At 40.0% G+C, this 20,846-nt stretch overlaps 2 protein-coding genes across 2 annotated transcripts; both read left to right on the forward strand.

Moving 5' to 3' along the window:
• Positions 1–112: 112 nt before the first annotated feature.
• Positions 113–3,056, forward strand: LOC310874808 (uncharacterized protein; the record flags this gene model as incomplete). The annotated part of the gene is made up of 11 exons (XM_083787675.1): positions 113–130; positions 221–248; positions 477–561; positions 648–794; positions 1,090–1,301; positions 1,400–1,500; positions 1,630–1,748; positions 1,966–2,130; positions 2,225–2,256; positions 2,372–2,423; positions 3,039–3,056. The coding sequence occupies exons 2-11, from the start codon at positions 229–231 to the stop codon at positions 3,054–3,056; spliced, it is 951 nt and encodes a 316-aa protein (XP_083643801.1). The 5' UTR covers positions 113–130; positions 221–228.
• A 1,008-nt stretch (positions 3,057–4,064) lies between these two features.
• Positions 4,065–12,743, forward strand: LOC310874809 (uncharacterized protein; the record flags this gene model as incomplete). Its single annotated transcript, XM_083787676.1, has 28 exons — positions 4,065–4,082; positions 4,173–4,200; positions 4,429–4,513; positions 4,600–4,746; positions 5,041–5,252; positions 5,351–5,451; positions 5,581–5,699; positions 5,917–6,081; positions 6,176–6,207; positions 6,323–6,364; positions 7,880–7,917; positions 8,012–8,033; positions 8,380–8,464; positions 8,551–8,697; positions 8,992–9,040; positions 9,450–9,581; positions 10,039–10,213; positions 10,312–10,412; positions 10,542–10,660; positions 10,878–11,042; positions 11,137–11,168; positions 11,284–11,381; positions 11,500–11,537; positions 11,632–11,653; positions 11,744–11,771; positions 12,000–12,084; positions 12,171–12,317; positions 12,612–12,743. Exons 2-28 carry the CDS (start codon positions 4,181–4,183, stop codon positions 12,741–12,743), a joined length of 2,538 nt encoding a protein of 845 aa, XP_083643802.1. The 5' UTR covers positions 4,065–4,082; positions 4,173–4,180.
• Between the last annotated feature and the right edge of the window lie 8,103 nt (positions 12,744–20,846).

The raw sequence follows: 20,846 nt of genomic DNA on the forward strand, positions 1-20,846 counted from the left end.
TTGGGGTAATAAAGGTGAGCGATTGCTTATATCTTTCCATGTGTCATTTGAAGAGTTTAGTCAATGGAGACTCTGTGCTAATGATATCGGTTTTTGTCTTTCTCCCAGTGCAAAGTGACCTCAGCCAACGGTGAGTAGCTTAATGTTTACTAGCAACCTTTCCTCTCTTTGCTTCTCATTGGAGACAATTCTGAAATTAATCAAACTCACTCTCTTACAGAAAGCCAAATGTGCAGTGGTGTCGATAGGTGAGTGTCCCCTGATTTCCTCCATGCTTTGACATGCACACGTGCTTACTTATCCATGCAGGTGCATCATTTCTATGTTTTTAGCATTTCAACTCGTAAAAGAGAGGACTATGCGATAGCTGTCGATAATCAGACTCAAACTCACAACACTGTGAATACATGGTATATACAATATAAGCTTTTTTAGCCCAATTGACTCATTCTTATGTACTTGTCTCTATTTCACAGCACCGCCTTGGAAAGCTACTTGGGCAGAAATATGACCGATTCCATCTGCGATTTCAGCATTCAACACTACGCATGCCTGCCTCAGGTAGCTCTTTTAAATGGCTGCACTCTTTGTACAGACATAATCAATGTAAAGCTGTTTGATTTCATGATTTCTTTCTGTTATTTCAGCAAGTCAAACTCAGTCCAGAGCAGCTATCATTGCTCATAGAGTGCAAACTGTCTGGTAACGTGAACCACCCCAAAGAAATGTGGAAGCTGTTCTTCACCAAATTCTCTGCACATCTTGGAGATGCTCTTCAAATGCTTTCAAACACGGTAAAGACAATGGCTCACAGCCAAAGTGCCGTTTGATAGCGATATACACACTTGCATGTGAATGTACATTATTGTGTGAATATGTTTGTCTCTGTGTGGGTGTGCACACGCGTGCATGTTTGCACGCAAACATGTCTGTACGCTTATGCTTACAGCATGCATGCTGCATGTATGTAGGATATATAGACAACATTTATGTAGGTTCATAATAACTAAACACCTGAAACAATAATAGGTCAATGCATTTGAACATTGTCAATGAAACCTCATGAAGAGATTTTCTTTCTGTCCACAGACTTTCCGGCCCCAAGGTCCATCCATACCTCTTGTGCTTGATGTACTCAGGGAGGTCACTGTCGATCAGTTTACTCCACAAGAGCTGAAAGATACGCACTTTATACAGAAGTGGTTTCAACACAATCTTAAGCCTTTCCTCCCCCATGCATCTGGAGAGTTTCTGTCTTGTCTCAGCAGCAAAGACTTTAGCTGTGAAACCTACCAGTCTTTGTAAGTGTAATTACATTGGGTGCTTAGCGCTTTTTCCATCCATATGCTTACCATGTATGTACTTTGTATCTGGTATTTATACCTGTTTACCTTTGCAGAGTGGCTGCTCTGGGTCATCAACCAGCTCTCGACAGGCACAAGATGCAAATGATCTACTCAGACTTCATTGCAGCCTATTTACGTCGAAATGACACTGAAGGTGCTTGTCCTTTTTGTTCTAAAACAGATCAACTAAACAAATTGCACGTTCCATAGCTGACGGAAATGATCATGACAAGTAAAATGAACTATTTGCAAAGTCTTGAAATGCGTTCATTGTCTATTTCAGTTCCCGGTTGCGTCGACAATTCAATCAGCATCACCTACTGGCTACACTTGGTCTTTGGGCCTTTTATTTCCTTTGTACCCCTCCCTGATATCATGCAACACCAGACAAATGTCTCAGTGGTAGGTACCAGTTCAAGCCCACTGATTTTACTGTGTTATGAAATAGACGTACTACTGCGGAATTAAACTGCCTTGTGTATTCTAAAATATAGGTACTGTAAATGCCGCAGTTTTGTTTGCTACTACTGTATTTGTTTTCACATTGATTACAATGATGCCGTACTTTGAAAAATAAGGAGTAACGCTACTGTGTGTGCATTGTCTATTCTCAACATAGGTGGAAGTCCTGCCAGCTTTCTCTCCACAGCAGATAGGAGAAGTGGTACTGAAGCCTACTAACACTGGAAATACAGTTTACATCATCAACATTGTCTTTAATCACCTGGGCAATGGCACCAGATTCAAAGAATTCCTCATCTACCTGGAAGCAAATGCAGCAGGGGTAAATATCCAAATGTTTTAAAGTAATCCAGGCTTTTGCGAGATTGTCTTAAAGTACCGTAACTGTATCCTGTTTTTCTCATTCGCATTTTCAGGCAAACCTTGGTTGCGGATCATACAGTGCCATGTAAGTGAAGTTGTGTTGTAACGCATTCTTTATCGTTTATTGAGTCGTCACTTGTGCTGGATAGCTTATGCTCGTATCTTCCTCACTCATGCCTTCCCCTCTCTTTTGCCACCAGCTTCAAAAGGTTAGACATGGTCATTGCTTCATCCCAACTAGGGTTGGGATTCGTTAGGATTTTAACGGTTCCGGATCCTTCCCGGATCCCTCTTAACGGTTCCGCTTCCTAACGGTTCCCTTAACGGATCCTAATATTATTTTTTCCCCTTTTTTTCTGACATAAATTATGCTTATATTATAACTAACCTAACCAAGTACACAATAAAAACAAATTAATTAATTAAATTATTGAAAATGCACTTTACAAGTATGAGGTGGCACTATTATTTAAACTTCACCACCACCAGCTAGCCACCACAACAATATCATTTTTACTCTATATATTGCAATTTGCTGTATATTAAATACAGTACACATTGCAATAATGATATTGTTGTGGTGACAAATGTTGTCTTTAATGTTCAGATTAATTTAATATGAAGGACCCCTTACCCTAATGGAAACAAATAGTGCTTTCTTGGAATAAAAAAATCCTTTTAGCAGACCTTGTATTGAACTGTAGGCTACCGTTCCTGTGCTTTTTTCTGCAAACTGTTTATAAAGTAGGCTAATCAATCTATGGAGGTATATGCACCTAAACGCTGGGCTCTCAACAGTCACGCGATTAATTTAGAGCCAAATCAAAAGCAGTTGAGTTGCTTATAAGTTGTAAAAAATAAGTGCAGAAATTTGATTTGGCATGATTCATAAAATATCAGACAGAAAGACGTCGAGACATTGGCGTTCTAAATTAACACCATTAACAGTTGTACAATACACCTAATGAAAAGCTCTGTAGACATTAGTAGTTTTTATTTTCTATTACGTTACTAGCCTGGGGAAAGTGAACCAGCCTTGCATCATCCTCATCCCCCGCCGGCTGTGGTGGAGCTGCGGGGGGGCTTTCCGCATGGCTCTCAAACGCGATTTGCCTAGATTATTCTCGTGAGTTGTGGACTCGTGTAGGCGTATTGATTTTGAGTTGTTTCATCAATGTGGACGTGCAACTGGTACAAGTTGCAACAACCTTTGCAGGGAACTATAGCATAACATGTATTCCACTTTGCGTGCTCAGCCTCAGAGTCATTTCCCTCTCTGTTAACCACACTTTGAAGATCTCTTCGACATCACTCGCTCCGTGGCGGTGAGCGGTCGCTGAATGCACAGAACAGTGGGCGTATCCTCCCCGACCCCACACACTCCTTTAGGTGGGGTGACGTCACCTCAGGCTCTGCTTGCATGCATGCACATTGCACAGACACAGCGGAGCTAAATGACGACTGATGAGAACCGTTTGGGGAACCGTTAATAAAAAAACGATGGAACCGGCTCCGGATCCGCAATGTCGGAACCGGGTCTGAAATGGACCCGGTTCCGAATCCCAACCCTAATCCCAACCTGATCTGGCTGCATTCACTATGGCCATCACGGACCATCTGACGAGCACTCTCCCTAAAGGTGAGTTACCGCACAGGGATTTAAGCATTATCTAATATCTCAATGCAAGCAAGCATGGATGTGCTACGCGTTTTGATATCTATGTGCTTAAGTCTGTGTTCTGATGCTTTTTGTTCAGGTTGCCATGGGATTCGGCCACCAATTGGGGTAATAAAGGTGAGCGATTGCTTATATCTTTCCATGTGTCATTTGAAGAGTTTAGTCAATGGAGACTCTGTGCTAATGATATCGGTTTTTGTCTTTCTCCCAGTGCAAAGTGACCTCAGCCAACGGTGAGTAGCTTAATGTTTACTAGCAACCTTTCCTCTCTTTGCTTCTCATTGGAGACAATTCTGAAATTAATCAAACTCACTCTCTTACAGAAAGCCAAATGTGCAGTGGTGTCGATAGGTGAGTGTCCCCTGATTTCCTCCATGCTTTGACATGCACACGTGCTTACTTATCCATGCAGGTGCATCATTTCTATGTTTTTAGCATTTCAACTCGTAAAAGAGAGGACTATGCGATAGCTGTCGATAATCAGACTCAAACTCACAACACTGTGAATACATGGTATATACAATATAAGCTTTTTTAGCCCAATTGACTCATTCTTATGTACTTGTCTCTATTTCACAGCACCGCCTTGGAAAGCTACTTGGGCAGAAATATGACCGATTCCATCTGCGATTTCAGCATTCAACACTACGCATGCCTGCCTCAGGTAGCTCTTTTAAATGGCTGCACTCTTTGTACAGACATAATCAATGTAAAGCTGTTTGATTTCATGATTTCTTTCTGTTATTTCAGCAAGTCAAACTCAGTCCAGAGCAGCTATCATTGCTCATAGAGTGCAAACTGTCTGGTAACGTGAACCACCCCAAAGAAATGTGGAAGCTGTTCTTCACCAAATTCTCTGCACATCTTGGAGATGCTCTTCAAATGCTTTCAAACACGGTAAAGACAATGGCTCACAGCCAAAGTGCCGTTTGATAGCGATATACACACTTGCATGTGAATGTACATATTGTGTGAATATGTTTGTCTCTGTGTGGGTGTGCACACGCGTGCATGTTTGCACGCAAACATGTCTGTACGCTTATGCTTACAGCATGCATGCTGCATGTATGTAGGATATATAGACAACATTTATGTAGGTTCATAATAACTAAACACCTGAAACAATAATAGGTCAATGCATTTGAACATTGTCAATGAAACCTCATGAAGAGATTTTCTTTCTGTCCACAGACTTTCCGGCCCCAAGGTCCATCCATACCTCTTGTGCTTGATGTACTCAGGGAGGTCACTGTCGATCAGTTTACTCCACAAGAGCTGAAAGATACGCACTTTATACAGAAGTGGTTTCAACACAATCTTAAGCCTTTCCTCCCCCATGCATCTGGAGAGTTTCTGTCTTGTCTCAGCAGCAAAGACTTTAGCTGTGAAACCTACCAGTCTTTGTAAGTGTAATTACATTGGATGCTTAGCGCTTTTTCCATCCATATGCTTACCATGTATGTACTTTGTATCTGGTATTTATACCTGTTTACCTTTGCAGAGTGGCTGCTCTGGGTCATCAACCAGCTCTCGACAGGCACAAGATGCAAATGATCTACTCAGACTTCATTGCAGCCTATTTACGTCGAAATGACACTGAAGGTGCTTGTCCTTTTTGTTCTAAAACAGATCAACTAAACAAATTGCACGTTCCATAGCTGACGGAAATGATCATGACAAGTAAAATGAACTATTTGCAAAGTCTTGAAATGCGTTCATTGTCTATTTCAGTTCCCGGTTGCGTCGACAATTCAATCAGCATCACCTACTGGCTACACTTGGTCTTTGGGCCTTTTATTTCCTTTGTACCCCTCCCTGATATCATGCAACACCAGACAAATGTCTCAGTGGTAGGTACCAGTTCAAGCCCACTGATTTTACTGTGTTATGAAATAGACGTACTACTGCGGAATTAAACTGCCTTGTGTATTCTAAAATATAGGTACTGTAAATGCCGCAGTTTTGTTTGCTACTACTGTATTTGTTTTCACATTGATTACAATGATGCCGTACTTTGAAAAATAAGGAGTAACGCTACTGTGTGTGCATTGTCTATTCTCAACATAGGTGGAAGTCCTGCCAGCTTTCTCTCCACAGCAGATAGGAGAAGTGGTACTGAAGCCTACTAACACTGGAAATACAGTTTACATCATCAACATTGTCTTTAATCACCTGGGCAATGGCACCAGATTCAAAGAATTCCTCATCTACCTGGAAGCAAATGCAGCAGGGGTAAATATCCAAATGTTTTAAAGTAATCCAGGCTTTTGCGAGATTGTCTTAAAGTACCGTAACTGTATCCTGTTTTTCTCATTCGCATTTTCAGGCAAACCTTGGTTGCGGATCATACAGTGCCATGTAAGTGAAGTTGTGTTGTAACGCATTCTTTATCGTTTATTGAGTCGTCACTTGTGCTGGATAGCTTATGCTCGTATCTTCCTCACTCATGCCTTCCCCTCTCTTTTGCCACCAGCTTCAAAAGGTTAGACATGGTCATTGCTTCATCCCAACTAGGGTTGGGATTCGTTAGGATTTTAACGGTTCCGGATCCTTCCCGGATCCCTCTTAACGGTTCCGCTTCCTAACGGTTCCCTTAACGGATCCTAATATTATTTTTTCCCCTTTTTTTCTGACATAAATGATGCTTATATTATAACTAACCTAACCAAGTACACAATAAAAACAAATTAATTAATTAAATTATTGAAAATGCACTTTACAAGTATGAGGTGGCACTATTATTTAAACTTCACCACCACCAGCTAGCCACCACAACAATATCATTTTTACTCTATATATTGCAATTTGCTGTATATTAAATACAGTACACATTGCAATAATGATATTGTTGTGGTGACAAATGTTGTCTTTAATGTTCAGATTAATTTAATATGAAGGACCCCTTACCCTAATGGAAACAAATAGTGCTTTCTTGGAATAAAAAAATCCTTTTAGCAGACCTTGTATTGAACTGTAGGCTACCGTTCCTGTGCTTTTTTCTGCAAACTGTTTATAAAGTAGGCTAATCAATCTATGGAGGTATATGCACCTAAACGCTGGGCTCTCAACAGTCACGCGATTAATTTAGAGCCAAATCAAAAGCAGTTGAGTTGCTTATAAGTTGTAAAAAATAAGTGCAGAAATTTGATTTGGCATGATTCATAAAATATCAGACAGAAAGACGTCGAGACATTGGCGTTCTAAATTAACACCATTAACAGTTGTACAATACACCTAATGAAAAGCTCTGTAGACATTAGTAGTTTTTATTTTCTATTACGTTACTAGCCTGGGGAAAGTGAACCAGCCTTGCATCATCCTCATCCCCCGCCGGCTGTGGTGGAGCTGCGGGGGGGCTTTTCGCATGGCTCTCAAACGCGATTTGCCTAGATTATTCTCGTGAGTTGTGGACTCGTGTAGGCGTATTGATTTTGAGTTGTTTCATCAATGTGGACGTGCAACTGGTACAAGTTGCAACAACCTTTGCAGGGAACTATAGCATAACATGTATTCCACTTTGCGTGCTCAGCCTCAGAGTCATTTCCCTCTCTGTTAACCACACTTTGAAGATCTCTTCGACATCACTCGCTCCGTGGCGGTGAGCGGTCGCTGAATGCACAGAACAGTGGGCGTATCCTCCCCGACCCCACACACTCCTTTAGGTGGGGTGACGTCACCTCAGGCTCTGCTTGCATGCATGCACATTGCACAGACACAGCGGAGCTAAATGACGACTGATGAGAACCGTTTGGGGAACCGTTAATAAAAAAACGATGGAACCGGCTCCGGATCCGCAATGTCGGAACCGGGTCTGAAATGGACCCGGTTCCGAATCCCAACCCTAATCCCAACCTGATCTGGCTGCATTCACTATGGCCATCACGGACCATCTGACGAGCACTCTCCCTAAAGGTGAGTTACCGCACAGGGATTTAAGCATTATCTAATATCTCAATGCAAGCAAGCATAGATGTGCTACGCGTTTTGATATCTATGTGCTTAAGTCTGTGTTCTGATGCTTTTTGTTCAGGTTGCCATGGGATTCGGCCACCAATTGGGGTAATAAAGGTGAGCGATTGCTTATATCTTTCCATGTGTCATTTGAAGAGTTTAGTCAATGGAGACTCTGTGCTAATGATATCGGTTTTTGTCTTTCTCCCAGTGCAAAGTGACCTCAGCCAACGGTGAGTAGCTTAATGTTTACTAGCAACCTTTCCTCTCTTTGCTTCTCATTGGAGACAATTCTGAAATTAATCAAACTCACTCTCTTACAGAAAGCCAAATGTGCAGTGGTGTCGATAGGTGAGTGTCCCCTGATTTCCTCCATGCTTTGACATGCACACGTGCTTACTTATCCATGCAGGTGCATCATTTCTATGTTTTTAGCATTTCAACTCGTAAAAGAGAGGACTATGCGATAGCTGTCGATAATCAGACTCAAACTCACAACACTGTGAATACATGGTATATACAATATAAGCTTTTTTAGCCCAATTGACTCATTCTTATGTACTTGTCTCTATTTCACAGCACCGCCTTGGAAAGATACTTGGGCAGAAATATGACCGATTCCATCTGCGATTTCAGCATTCAACACTACGCATGCCTGCCTCAGGTAGCTCTTTTAAATGGCTGCACTCTTTGTACAGACATAATCAATGTAAAGCTGTTTGATTTCATGATTTCTTTCTGTTATTTCAGCAAGTCAAACTCAGTCCAGAGCAGCTATCATTGCTCATAGAGTGCAAACTGTCTGGTAACGTGAACCACCCCAAAGAAATGTGGAAGCTGTTCTTCACCAAATTCTCTGCACATCTTGGAGATGCTCTTCAAATGCTTTCAAACACGGTAAAGACAATGGCTCACAGCCAAAGTGCCGTTTGATAGCGATATACACACTTGCATGTGAATGTACATATTGTGTGAATATGTTTGTCTCTGTGTGGGTGTGCACACGCGTGCATGTTTGCACGCAAACATGTCTGTACGCTTATGCTTACAGCATGCATGCTGCATGTATGTAGGATATATAGACAACATTTATGTAGGTTCATAATAACTAAACACCTGAAACAATAATAGGTCAATGCATTTGAACATTGTCAATGAAACCTCATGAAGAGATTTTCTTTCTGTCCACAGACTTTCCGGCCCCAAGGTCCATCCATACCTCTTGTGCTTGATGTACTCAGTAGGGCTGTCAGTTCACCTCTATAATCCAATTCGAATTGCATTGTTTCATTATTTGTAATATTCGGAAATATTCGAATATTTACATTGTTTATTTTAGCTCATATTTAGCCTATAATAATACACAGAATATAATACGATGCACGTTCTGTCCACTAGAGGCCCCCCCCTTCCAAACGACAAAGCAGTACTTTCAGTTTCAGCACACGTAATAATGGTTTTCACCGCACAAAATAGCGTTTAAACTGTTTTATTGAGCACAGTGCACTCAGCACGGTAAGATTGTTGTCTGTCTATAGTGCAAATGCATTTTACAGTGAGTGAAACGTAAAACGACAGGCCTAGCGCGAGACCCACCGAATGCTTGTGTTTCCACGGACATTATGTCATGTCATTGCGGTCACTCTAAGCGCCGCCGCTCCTCCGGACATTTCGAACCTTTTCGGGGGTACCGTCTGGGTTCTGCGCGACGGGCTTGACCATGCGGAGTAGCCCTCGTCGGCCCGCTCAGGACCCACGGAACCGCGGGCTTGTTAGCGGCGGTACCGCGAGGCCACGGCGCCTAGAACGCACGAAAATCGAGCCTCCGAAAATATTTTCGAGACATTTCGACGTTTTGGACCGCGTGCTCAGCCTTTGCAATCGGGGTCCTTGTCACCTTCGTGTAGCTGGCTAGTCTCCGCTCATTTATCACCGGGCCACTAAGCCGTCTCTATTACGGTCGCGAGGCCATGGGGTCCGGAACCCGGCCCACATTCGCTCGAGACGTGAACGTGCACGTTTTCACATGCAGTGGAAGCGGCCGGGGAGATATCACAGCGGTAGATTCGTTACTCAATACATTTAGTGAGCGGATAAAATAACATAAAACAAAATAAAAATATTAAATAGAATTAATAAATGATAAAAGCTCCATTCGAATGGCAATTTTAGCTTTCGAATATATATATATTTTTTAATATTCGAATTTCTTTCATATTATGAAATTCGTTCTGACAGCCCTAGTACTCAGGGAGGTCACTGTCGATCAGTTTACTCCACAAGAGCTGAAAGATACGCACTTTATACAGAAGTGGTTTCAACACAATCTTAAGCCTTTCCTCCCCCATGCATCTGGAGAGTTTCTGTCTTGTCTCAGCAGCAAAGACTTTAGCTGTGAAACCTACCAGTCTTTGTAAGTGTAATTACATTGGGTGCTTAGCTCTTTTTCCATCCATATGCTTACCATGTATGTACTTTGTATCTGGTATTTATACCTGTTTACCTTTGCAGAGTGGCTGCTCTGCGTCATCAACCAGCTCTCGACAGGCACAAGATGCAAATGATCTACTCAGACTTCATTGCAGCCTATTTACGTCGAAATGACACTGAAGGTGCTTGTCCTTTTTGTTCTAAAACAGATCAACTAAACAAATTACACGTTCCATAGCTGACGGAAATGATCATGACAAGTAAAATGAACTATTTGCAAAGTCTTGAAATGCGTTCATTGTCTATTTCAGTTCCCGGTTGCGTCGACAATTCAATCAGCATCACCTACTGGCTACACTTGGTCTTTGGGCCTTTTATTTCCTTTGTACCCCTCCCTGATATCATGCAACACCAGACAAATGTCTCAGTGGTAGGTACCAGTTCAAGCCCACTGATTTTACTGTGTTATGAAATAGACGTACTACTGCGGAATTAAACTGCCTTGTGTATTCTAAAATATAGGTACTGTAAATGCCGCAGTTTTGTTTGCTACTACTGTATTTGTTTTCACATTGATTACAATGATGCCGTACTTTGAAAAATAAGGAGTAACGCTACTGTGTGTGCATTGTCTATTCTCAACATAGGTGGAAGTCCTGCCAGCTTTCTCTCCACAGCAGATAGGAGAAGTGGTACTGAAGCCTACTAACACTGGAAATACAGTTTACATCATCAACATTGTCTTTAATCACCTGGGCAATGGCACCAGATTCAAAGAATTCCTCATCTACCTGGAAGCAAATGCAGCAGGGGTAAATATCCAAATGTTTTAAAGTAATCCAGGCTTTTGCGAGATTGTCTTAAAGTACCGTAACTGTATCCTGTTTTTCTCATTCTCATTTTCAGGCAAACCTTGGTTGCGGATCATACAGTGCCATGTAAGTGAAGTTGTGTTGTAACGCATTCTTTATCGTTTATTGAGTCGTCACTTGTGCTGGATAGCTTATGCTCGTATCTTCCTCACTCATGCCTTCCCCTCTCTTTTGCCACCAGCTTCAAAAGGTTAGACATGGTCATTGCTTCATCCCAACCTGATCTGGCTGCATTCACTATGGCCATCACGGACCATCTGACGAGCACTCTCCCTAAAGGTGAGTTACCGCACAGGGATTTAAGCATTATCTAATATCTCAATGCAAGCAAGCATAGATGTGCTACGCGTTTTGATATCTATGTGCTTAAGTCTGTGTTCTGATGCTTTTTGTTCAGGTTGCCATGGGATTCGGCCACCAATTGGGGTAATAAAGGTGAGCGATTGCTTATATCTTTCCATGTGTCATTTGAAGAGTTTAGTCAATGGAGACTCTGTGCTAATGATATCGGTTTTTGTCTTTCTCCCAGTGCAAAGTGACCTCAGCCAACGGTGAGTAGCTTAATGTTTACTAGCAACCTTTCCTCTCTTTGCTTCTCATTGGAGACAATTCTGAAATTAATCAAACTCACTCTCTTACAGAAAGCCAAATGTGCAGTGGTGTCGATAGGTGAGTGTCCCCTGATTTCCTCCATGCTTTGACATGCACACGTGCTTACTTATCCATGCAGGTGCATCATTTCTATGTTTTTAGCATTTCAACTCGTAAAAGAGAGGACTATGCGATAGCTGTCGATAATCAGACTCAAACTCACAACACTGTGAATACATGGTATATACAATATAAGCTTTTTTAGCCCAATTGACTCATTCTTATGTACTTGTCTCTATTTCACAGCACCGCCTTGGAAAGCTACTTGGGCAGAAATATGACCGATTCCATCTGCGATTTCAGCATTCAACACTACGCATGCCTGCCTCAGGTAGCTCTTTTAAGTGGCTGCACTCTTTGTACAGACATAATCAATGTAAAGCTGTTTGATTTCATGATTTCTTTCTGTTATTTCAGCAAGTCAAACTCAGTCCAGAGCAGCTATCATTGCTCATAGAGTGCAAACTGTCTGGTAACGTGAACCACCCCAAAGAAATGTGGAAGCTGTTCTTCACCAAATTCTCTGCACATCTTGGAGATGCTCTTCAAATGCTTTCAAACACGGTAAAGACAATGGCTCACAGCCAAAGTGCCGTTTGATAGCGATATACACACTTGCATGTGAATGTACATATTGTGTGAATATGTTTGTCTCTGTGTGGGTGTGCACACGCGTGCATGTTTGCACGCAAACATGTCTGTACGCTTATGCTTACAGCATGCATGCTGCATGTATGTAGGATATATAGACAACATTTATGTAGGTTCATAATAACTAAACACCTGAAACAATAATAGGTCAATGCATTTGAACATTGTCAATGAAACCTCATGAAGAGATTTTCTTTCTGTCCACAGACTTTCCGGCCCCAAGGTCCATCCATACCTCTTGTGCTTGATGTACTCAGGGAGGTCACTGTCGACAATGTTCCACAATGCAGTGCACACCGTTTCCGTATCCGCTCTTCACAGAGGAGCAGCAGAGTGTAAACATTAACACACACAGAGTCTAATAAAAGCCATTAGGACAAGTTACAACTAATGGAACCAACGCATTGTATTATACGGATGATGATTTATCCTGATCATTAATTAATAATGCCTTACACTATGGACCCATGGCGTACACATTACACAATGGGATTTCACTGTAAATATAGATAAGCGATTAAATGAGAACAATAGAGCGCAATTTGTTATGAAACTTTGAGGATTTGACAATATACTAATTTGCTGTTAGGCTTTGACCAGTCCTGTACAGAAACCCCACCACTGTCTTCTAAAGTCTATTTGAACTTACATTGCAACTTAATAAAATAAAAATATAAAAAAGGTACAGGGTGTGCAGTAGTATACTTGTAAAAGACAAGATGTGAAGGCTTGTGTACTATTTATAAAGACTGTTTGCAATACTATAGGGGGTGGGTGGCAGTTTGTGTTTTGAAAACAATAGTTTTGAAAAACTGTTTTTCTTGTTTTTTCTTCACCAGAGCTGGTTCTATGTTACTGAAATAATGTAAATAAATCCTCTTAATTGCTCTGCTGCAGTAAAACTCCATTAATATCCACTTATTCAATATTTTTAGACTGTACATATATTATCCAGATAGTCAGATACTCTATATTGGATATAGATAGATTCATATATTAAATATGAAGCTTACAAAGCAATCTCACAGTTAGCAGTTTATTTCTAGAATGTTGCATAGAGCAATACCTGGGGGAGGAGTCAGAGAGGGGTGGATCACATGCAGCAGTTTCTCAGGTTGTGATTGGTTGCTGATGATTCAATTGTTCTCTTTGGCCAATCAACACCAAGCAGTTAGTGGTTCCACCTCAGACTTTCTAGTATAAGAAGAGTTTGTAGTTGTCAGTTCTCCACAACTCCTCCAGGATATCAATACTTTCTGATCTCATCTGACTGTGGACTCCAGGCTTGAAGCGAAGATGGACTCTCTCAATGCCACCTCAAACGATTCTGCTCAACAGGGATGACCCAATGATCATCAACACCTCTGTAAGTTACTTATTGTGTCTATGGATATACAGCATGCAATAAGGATGTTTTTTATCTAGTCATGCTTGTTCTCTATTTAATATTAGCTTTGACTACCTGTTTTTGTGTCTTTTCTAAAATGAAGATAACCTTCTATTTAAACGATGCAATACTGCCTCATCAAAGTTGGTGTTGTGACTTTAGATAGATATTGTAAATGACTTGCATGAGAAGGAGAGGTGGTGGAGTAAGCTGGTTTAGACAGTTTGAGGGTGCAATGGAGTTAAGAGGTTTTGTGCGATGTAAGTTGAATTTGTTTCCACTTTAGTATAGAAGACAGTGTGTGTTGTTGAGGGGAAAGGGGGGGGGGGGGGGCAGGGAGGGGCTGCTATTGGGCCCCCATTAGCCTAGAAAGAGCCAGTTGTCCCCTGTTGTTGTTGTTGATGTTCTATTAGTTTTAGTTTTGTGTATTATTAATATTTTTTGTTACAAACTGGCACAACTGAAGCACTGCTAAAAGCTGGATTTCAAATAAAGCTTGATGACATCATCAAGATGTGATTCACCATAATGGTCTCCTACTGGAGACTGATGCTATCAAACTATACGGTATGGATATTATGTACATGCACTGAGTATCTGGATAAATATGTACAATCTCACTGAATACGTGGATATGAATGAATTGTTACTGCAGCAGGGCCATTCATCTTGAGGATTTCTCCACATTATTTCAGTAACATCAGAACCAAGTATAAGCAAAGTTCTTTGTTTTTCCTACTACTACATTCTCATCATCATTAAAGGTGTGCTTCATTATAGGGCTGACCTAGCTCTGTTCCATAGCCTTCCTGCTTCCAGGAAGGCTATGCGACTTACCGGTTTAAATCTCAAATCGAAATCAGACCAGCCTCTCCTCTTTAGTGGAAATCTCATGGACGTTTGACCTACTCACCAATGTGATGTAAGTTCAATTTGTACAGTTTCTGTACAAAACTGGTCAAGGCCTAAAAACAAATTAGTATATTGTCAAATCCTCTTAGTCTCATATCCCATTGTGTAATGTGTAGGCCTGTGTGCAGAACCAGTATTATTAATTAATGATCAGGATAAGTCAGTATCTTTATAATAATAATCATATCCTCTATTCACGATTACATTGTTATTAACAACAGAGACACAATAACAGCAACAACTGTATTTGTGTAAACCTGGACAACTTTAAGTCTTTAAGTCATTGTTCAGGTTGTGTTGCTCTGAGGGAATGAGGGGCACTGAATTAGTTTCAATAGGGTTGTGATGACTGCACTTTTATTCAATGTTTATTCAAATGCTAAATAATGAACAAACCCACATTTCTTCCCACCGGTTAAAATATAAACAGGCTAAATGATGATGGCTGATGCTTCATTCACTGTAGACAATGCATTCAAATGCAGAGATTAAACGTGTTAATGGTCACTGGTTGTCTGTCATTGGACAGATCACCTGCTAATGATCACATTATGGATGAACTGAGACCATTTTACACCTCTTTGACTCTGATGAGTTTCAGCAGAACAGAAATAGGTCTATCACACAGAACTCAATATTACCCTTTGTGAAATATTAAAGGTGTTGTAAGGGATGTGTTGTTAAAATAGCTCTAGTAATCATATAGATCATAATCATGTTGTTTGTTCCCTAACAGAGGTCTTCCCATGTCTCCAGGCATAGAACTCATATAGGATACATACAGAATATAAGTGAAACTGGAAGACATTGAACTAAAACTGATAAATCTTTGCAGGGTTCTCTCCTTTTAGGATGGAATTTGTAACCCACATGTACATTTATTTCTGTTTATTAAAGAGATTGATGGGCAGACTCCTGGTACTGAACAAAGACTGCATGTTTAAAGGGATGTTTCACTTTCAAACTAATGTTGGGGGATTTAACATTACTCTTTTGTAAGGACCCCATTTTTGAGTTGATTTATTTAACATAACATGTGTCAATATAGACTATAGATCAAGCTTGTACATTTTAATTATATACTAAGAGAAACAAAACAGGAATAAAAAACAACCTTTCATAACGTAATAGCATTTTGAATATCCATCATATAACTAAACATATAGGCAGTTTGTTTTAGTGTTGAGTAACACAAACAATAATTGTATTCTATATTTTTATGAAGCAGAAACAAACGATTGATTCAACATTTTATTCAGTTTGTAGAATGGGTACAGTTCAACAAAAGTACAGGTCAATACAAAAAACCTGAAAAAATCACATTTTCAATTCATCCGAACATTTAATGACATGACAAAAATCGTCTAAATATAAACTACAACAAATATGGGTAATCTGTAACATGTCAGAAGACAGTAGCCTACATTTGGTCTAACTGGCTACACCTATACTGTTCTTTCCTAGTCATTTATCTGGAAACTATTGACTCAGTGAATGAGGAGTAGTACTACAAATAACAGTCCGTTCAAATTTTATGTTAAGTGACATACTTTCAATTCATCTATATATGGAAACGTTTAATCGCAATCCAATTAATCTAGTATCAGCATACATGTAATGCGTTTAAACAGTTTAGCTTTAAACAATTGTTTAAAAATATGGAGGATGTGGATTCATATGTTTGCAGTCAGGACATTTTCAGTGGCTCAAATTAGTAAAATTCTAAACAAGAGTAAACAGTTTAAATCCAATGTGTACAACCTTGTGAAAGTCTAAATTATTTGAATTACTAAAAAGCTTTTCCACACAAATCACAATTATTTGGGTTTCTCTCCAGTGTGAACTCTCTGGTGGGTTTTAAGGCTGTCTATTCTAGAGAAATGTTGTCCACAGTGATCACATCCATAGGGTTTCTCTCCGGTGTGAGTTCTCTGGTGGCTTTTAAGGCTGGACATTTGAGAGAAGTGTTGTCCACACTGATCACATCCATAGGGTTTCTCTCCAGTGTGAATTCTCTGGTGGCTTTTAAGGTGTGCCATTTGAGAGAAGTGTTGTCCACACTGATCACATCCATAGGGTTTCTCTCCAGTGTGAATTCTCTGGTGGCTTTTAAGGTGTGCCATTTGAGAGAAGTGTTGTCCACAATCATCACATCCATATGGTTTCTCTCCAGTATGAATTCTCTGGTGTTTTTTAAGGCTTAACAAGTGAGAGAAGTGTTTCCCACACTGATCACATCCATAGGGTTTCTCTCCAGTGTGAATTCTCTGGTGTTTGTTCAGGGTGGACTTCTCAGAGAAGTGTTGTCCACAATGATCACATCCATAGGGTTTCTCACCAGAGTGAATTCGCTGGTGTGTTTTAAGGTTGGACAACTGAGAGAAGTGTTGTCCACACTGATCACATCCATAGGGTTTCTCTCCAGTGTGAATTCTTTGGTGGCTTTTAAGGTGTGTCAAACCAGAGAAGTGTTTCTCACAATGTTCACATCCATATGGTTTCTCTCCAGTGTGAATTATCTGGTGTGTATTAAGACTGTCCATTCGAGAGAAGTGTTGTCCACACTGATCACATCCATAGGGTTTCTCTCCAGTGTGAATTCTCTGGTGGCTTTTAAGGTGTGCCATTTGAGAGAAGTGTTGTCCACAATCATCACATCCATATGGTTTCTCTCCAGTATGAATTCTCTGGTGTGTATTAAGGCTTAACAATTGAGAGAAGTGTTTCCCACACTGATCACATCCATAGGGTTTCTCTCCAGTGTGAATTCTCTGGTGTTTGTTCAGGGTGGACTTCTCAGAGAAGTGTTGTCCACACTGATCACATCCATAGGGTTTCTCTCCAGTGTGAATCCTCTGGTGTATTTTAAGTCTGGTCATTGTAGGGAAGCGTTTTCCACACTGATCACAGCAGTGGTGTTTTTGCTTAGCCAAGCTTCTTTGTTCATTCACCTCTGGTAGAACAGGAAAACCAGACTGATGATGCAACACTGCATTTGAAAAAAAGGAAATGTGTTTTAGACAAGAGACACTATTACTGTAATTAATACATAAAAAACGTGATGCCTTCCTTTTAGACAAATAATAAAACAAAACAAATACACATGACTAGAATAAAAAAGCATCCTTATTCCAACACAGTAAGTAACTTACAGATGTGTTGATCATTGGGTCCTCCCTGTTGAGCATAATTGTTTGTGCTGTGGTTGAGAGAGTTCATCTTCAGCTGAAGTCTGGAGTCCACAGTCAGATGAGATCAGAAAGTATTGATATCCTGGAGGAGTTGTGGAGAACTGACAACTACACACTGTTCTTATACTAGAGAGCCTGAGGTGGAACCACTAACTGATTGGCCAACGAGGAGAACAATAGAATCATCAGCCACCAATTACAACGTAACAAACTGCTGCATGTGCTCCACCCCTCACTGACTCTATGCAACATTCTAGAATTAAACTGGTATACTGTGATATTGCTTTGTATAAAGCTTAATATTTAATTAATCAAAACTATTTCCAGGTAGACCTGTTGCTATTGCAGCATAGCAACAGGTTTTAAAAGGGCTGGGCTACATTCATTCAGGGGATCCCCTAGCTTGCTGTAAGGTTGGTGTATCTGAGGACAAGAGTTGGTCACATGAACCTGTGCTTTCTATTGTTAAAGAGGATAAAATGTGGCGTAGTTTAGTAGTTTAGTAGTTTAGTAGTTTAGTAGTTTAGTAGTTTAGTAGTATAGTAGTATAGTAGTATAGTAGTATAGTAGGAATTGAGTTAGTAGCCTATATTGTATTATTATTCCCTCAAAAGTCCCCCCTGCTACACATTGATGTATGGACATAAGTACATCCTATAGACTATGTGAATGTGAGTAAAGTCAAAGCAGGAGTGAGCATAAATCTAAAAGAACCGACACTGTCAGAGTCAAAGCATATAATATAGAAAACATGATTATCATAGTTCCAACAAGGTAAGCATGCTTTGCACAAATCAGACAAACAGATATAAAATCATAACTGAATATTATTATTATTTATTTATTTTCCAAATGCTAAACGATGAACAAACCCACATTCTTCCCCCAGTTTTAAAGTAAACCAGGTGGGATAACTATATGGGACCCACATGGAAATGTCAGCGGGCACCAGATGGTTCTCACCTGGGTTGCCCGTGTGGGCCTGATGAGGTGGGCCCCACCTTGGCAATTTTGTGGGACCCACCTTTTTCACCATATGGGATAGATGTGGGATCTAAGTGGGCTTGCCTGTGGGATCCACATGGGCTAAGACTGGCCCATGTGGACATGTGGTCCATCTCTGACACTCTGGAGTTGCAGGACACAGACTTCCCTCACCGGGCCTCAACATTGATTTCCTGGTTAAACAACAACAGAAACAAAAATAGAATTACAATGAAACCACAAAAATGTGTCCAGTTTACTGTTGTGAGAAAATGTTGAATATGATGTTGTTATTATGTTATTGGTAAATCAGGAAACAAATAACTGAAACAATATAAATAAAATAATAATAAAACATTACAGCGGAGAAGAGAAAGGAAGTCAAACTCAATCAAAGGAAACGGAACCGTCTTTAACTATGATTTAACATAAATCAGAGTGTCAGCATACCTGCTGTTTTCTGGGAGTTTTTACATATGTGGTGCATAAAAACTGCTGGTTTATAATAAACCTTAAAAACATCAAAGGAGTAGTTCCTACCAAACACTCATTGGGACTCCTACTGGTTCACAAACTATATCCTATGAATATGATGTAAATGCAATGAGTATCTGGACAATATATGTCTAACAGTATTGAATAAGATCTACCTGGGACCTAGTAAATCATTGATATATATTGTTTGTTCAGTAACAGAGGTCTTCCCATGTCTCCATACCTACTTCACTAACATCATTTTTACTATTTCATAATGTGAAAGTACAATAGCTCAGCTACAGTAATATGAAGGGGGAATTAAGACCTGGGCTCTACTGTATTTAAGAACATATTAGCCTACTACAAAGACTGCATGTTTATGCGAGTAAAGTTAATGTGAGTAAAGTCAAAGCAGGAGTGAGCATAAATCTAAAAGAACCGACACTGTCAGAGTCAAAGCATAGAATATAGAAAACATGATTATCATAGTTCCAAGATCATTGTGCTTTGCACAAATCAGGAAACAGATATAAAATACTATTATTATATCACCATTCTGGCTGCCTGGTGAATTAGTAAGTAGTAATGCCCTTATTCCATGCTGCTGTGCTCCTCCTCCGGTATAGTTTTTACATAGGCTATGTGGTGCATAAAAACTGCTGCAATGAGTATCTGGATAATATATGTCTAACAGTATTGAATAATATAAGTGGATATGAATTAATGCAGCAGAGTCAAAGAGGATTGCTCTACATTATTTCAGCAACATCTGAACCAAGTAAAACCAGCTCTGGTGAAGAAACAACTGCTCATACTGTGACCAGCATCTTACAAAGAGAAACAGTTATGCCTATTTGTTTTCCAAAACACAAACTGCCACCCACCCCCTAAATTAATGCAGACAGTCTTCATAAATAGTACACAAGCCTTCATATCTTCTCTTTAAAAGTATACTACCACATCCCCTGCACCTTTATTATTATTTTATTAAGGTGTGATGTAAGTTCAATTTGTACAGTTTCTGTACAAAACTGGTCAAGGCCTAACAACAAATTAGTATATTGTCAAATCATCTTAGTCTCATATCCCATTGTGTAATATGCCTGTATGCAGAACCAGTATTATTAATTAATGATCAGGATAAGTCAGTATAAATCATATCCTCTATTCACAATTACATTGTCATTAACAACAGAGACACAATAACAACAACTGTATTTGTGTAAACCTGGACAACTTTAAGTCTTTAAGTTATTGTTCAGGTTGTGTTGCTCTGAGGGAATGAGGGGCACTCAGGTGTGTTTAATTAGTTTCAATAGGGTTGTGATGACTGCACTTTTATTCAATGTTTATTCAAATGCTAAATAATGAAGAAAACTCACATTCTTCCCACATGTTAAAATGTAAACTAAACAGGCTAAATGATGATGGCTGGTGATTCATTCACTATAGACAATGCATTCAAATGCAGAGATTAAACGTGTTAATGGT

Source organism: Protomyctophum parallelum, assembly GCF_964188405.1.
Source record: "Protomyctophum parallelum genome assembly, chromosome: 17".
NCBI lineage: Eukaryota > Metazoa > Chordata > Actinopteri > Myctophiformes > Myctophidae > Protomyctophum > Protomyctophum parallelum.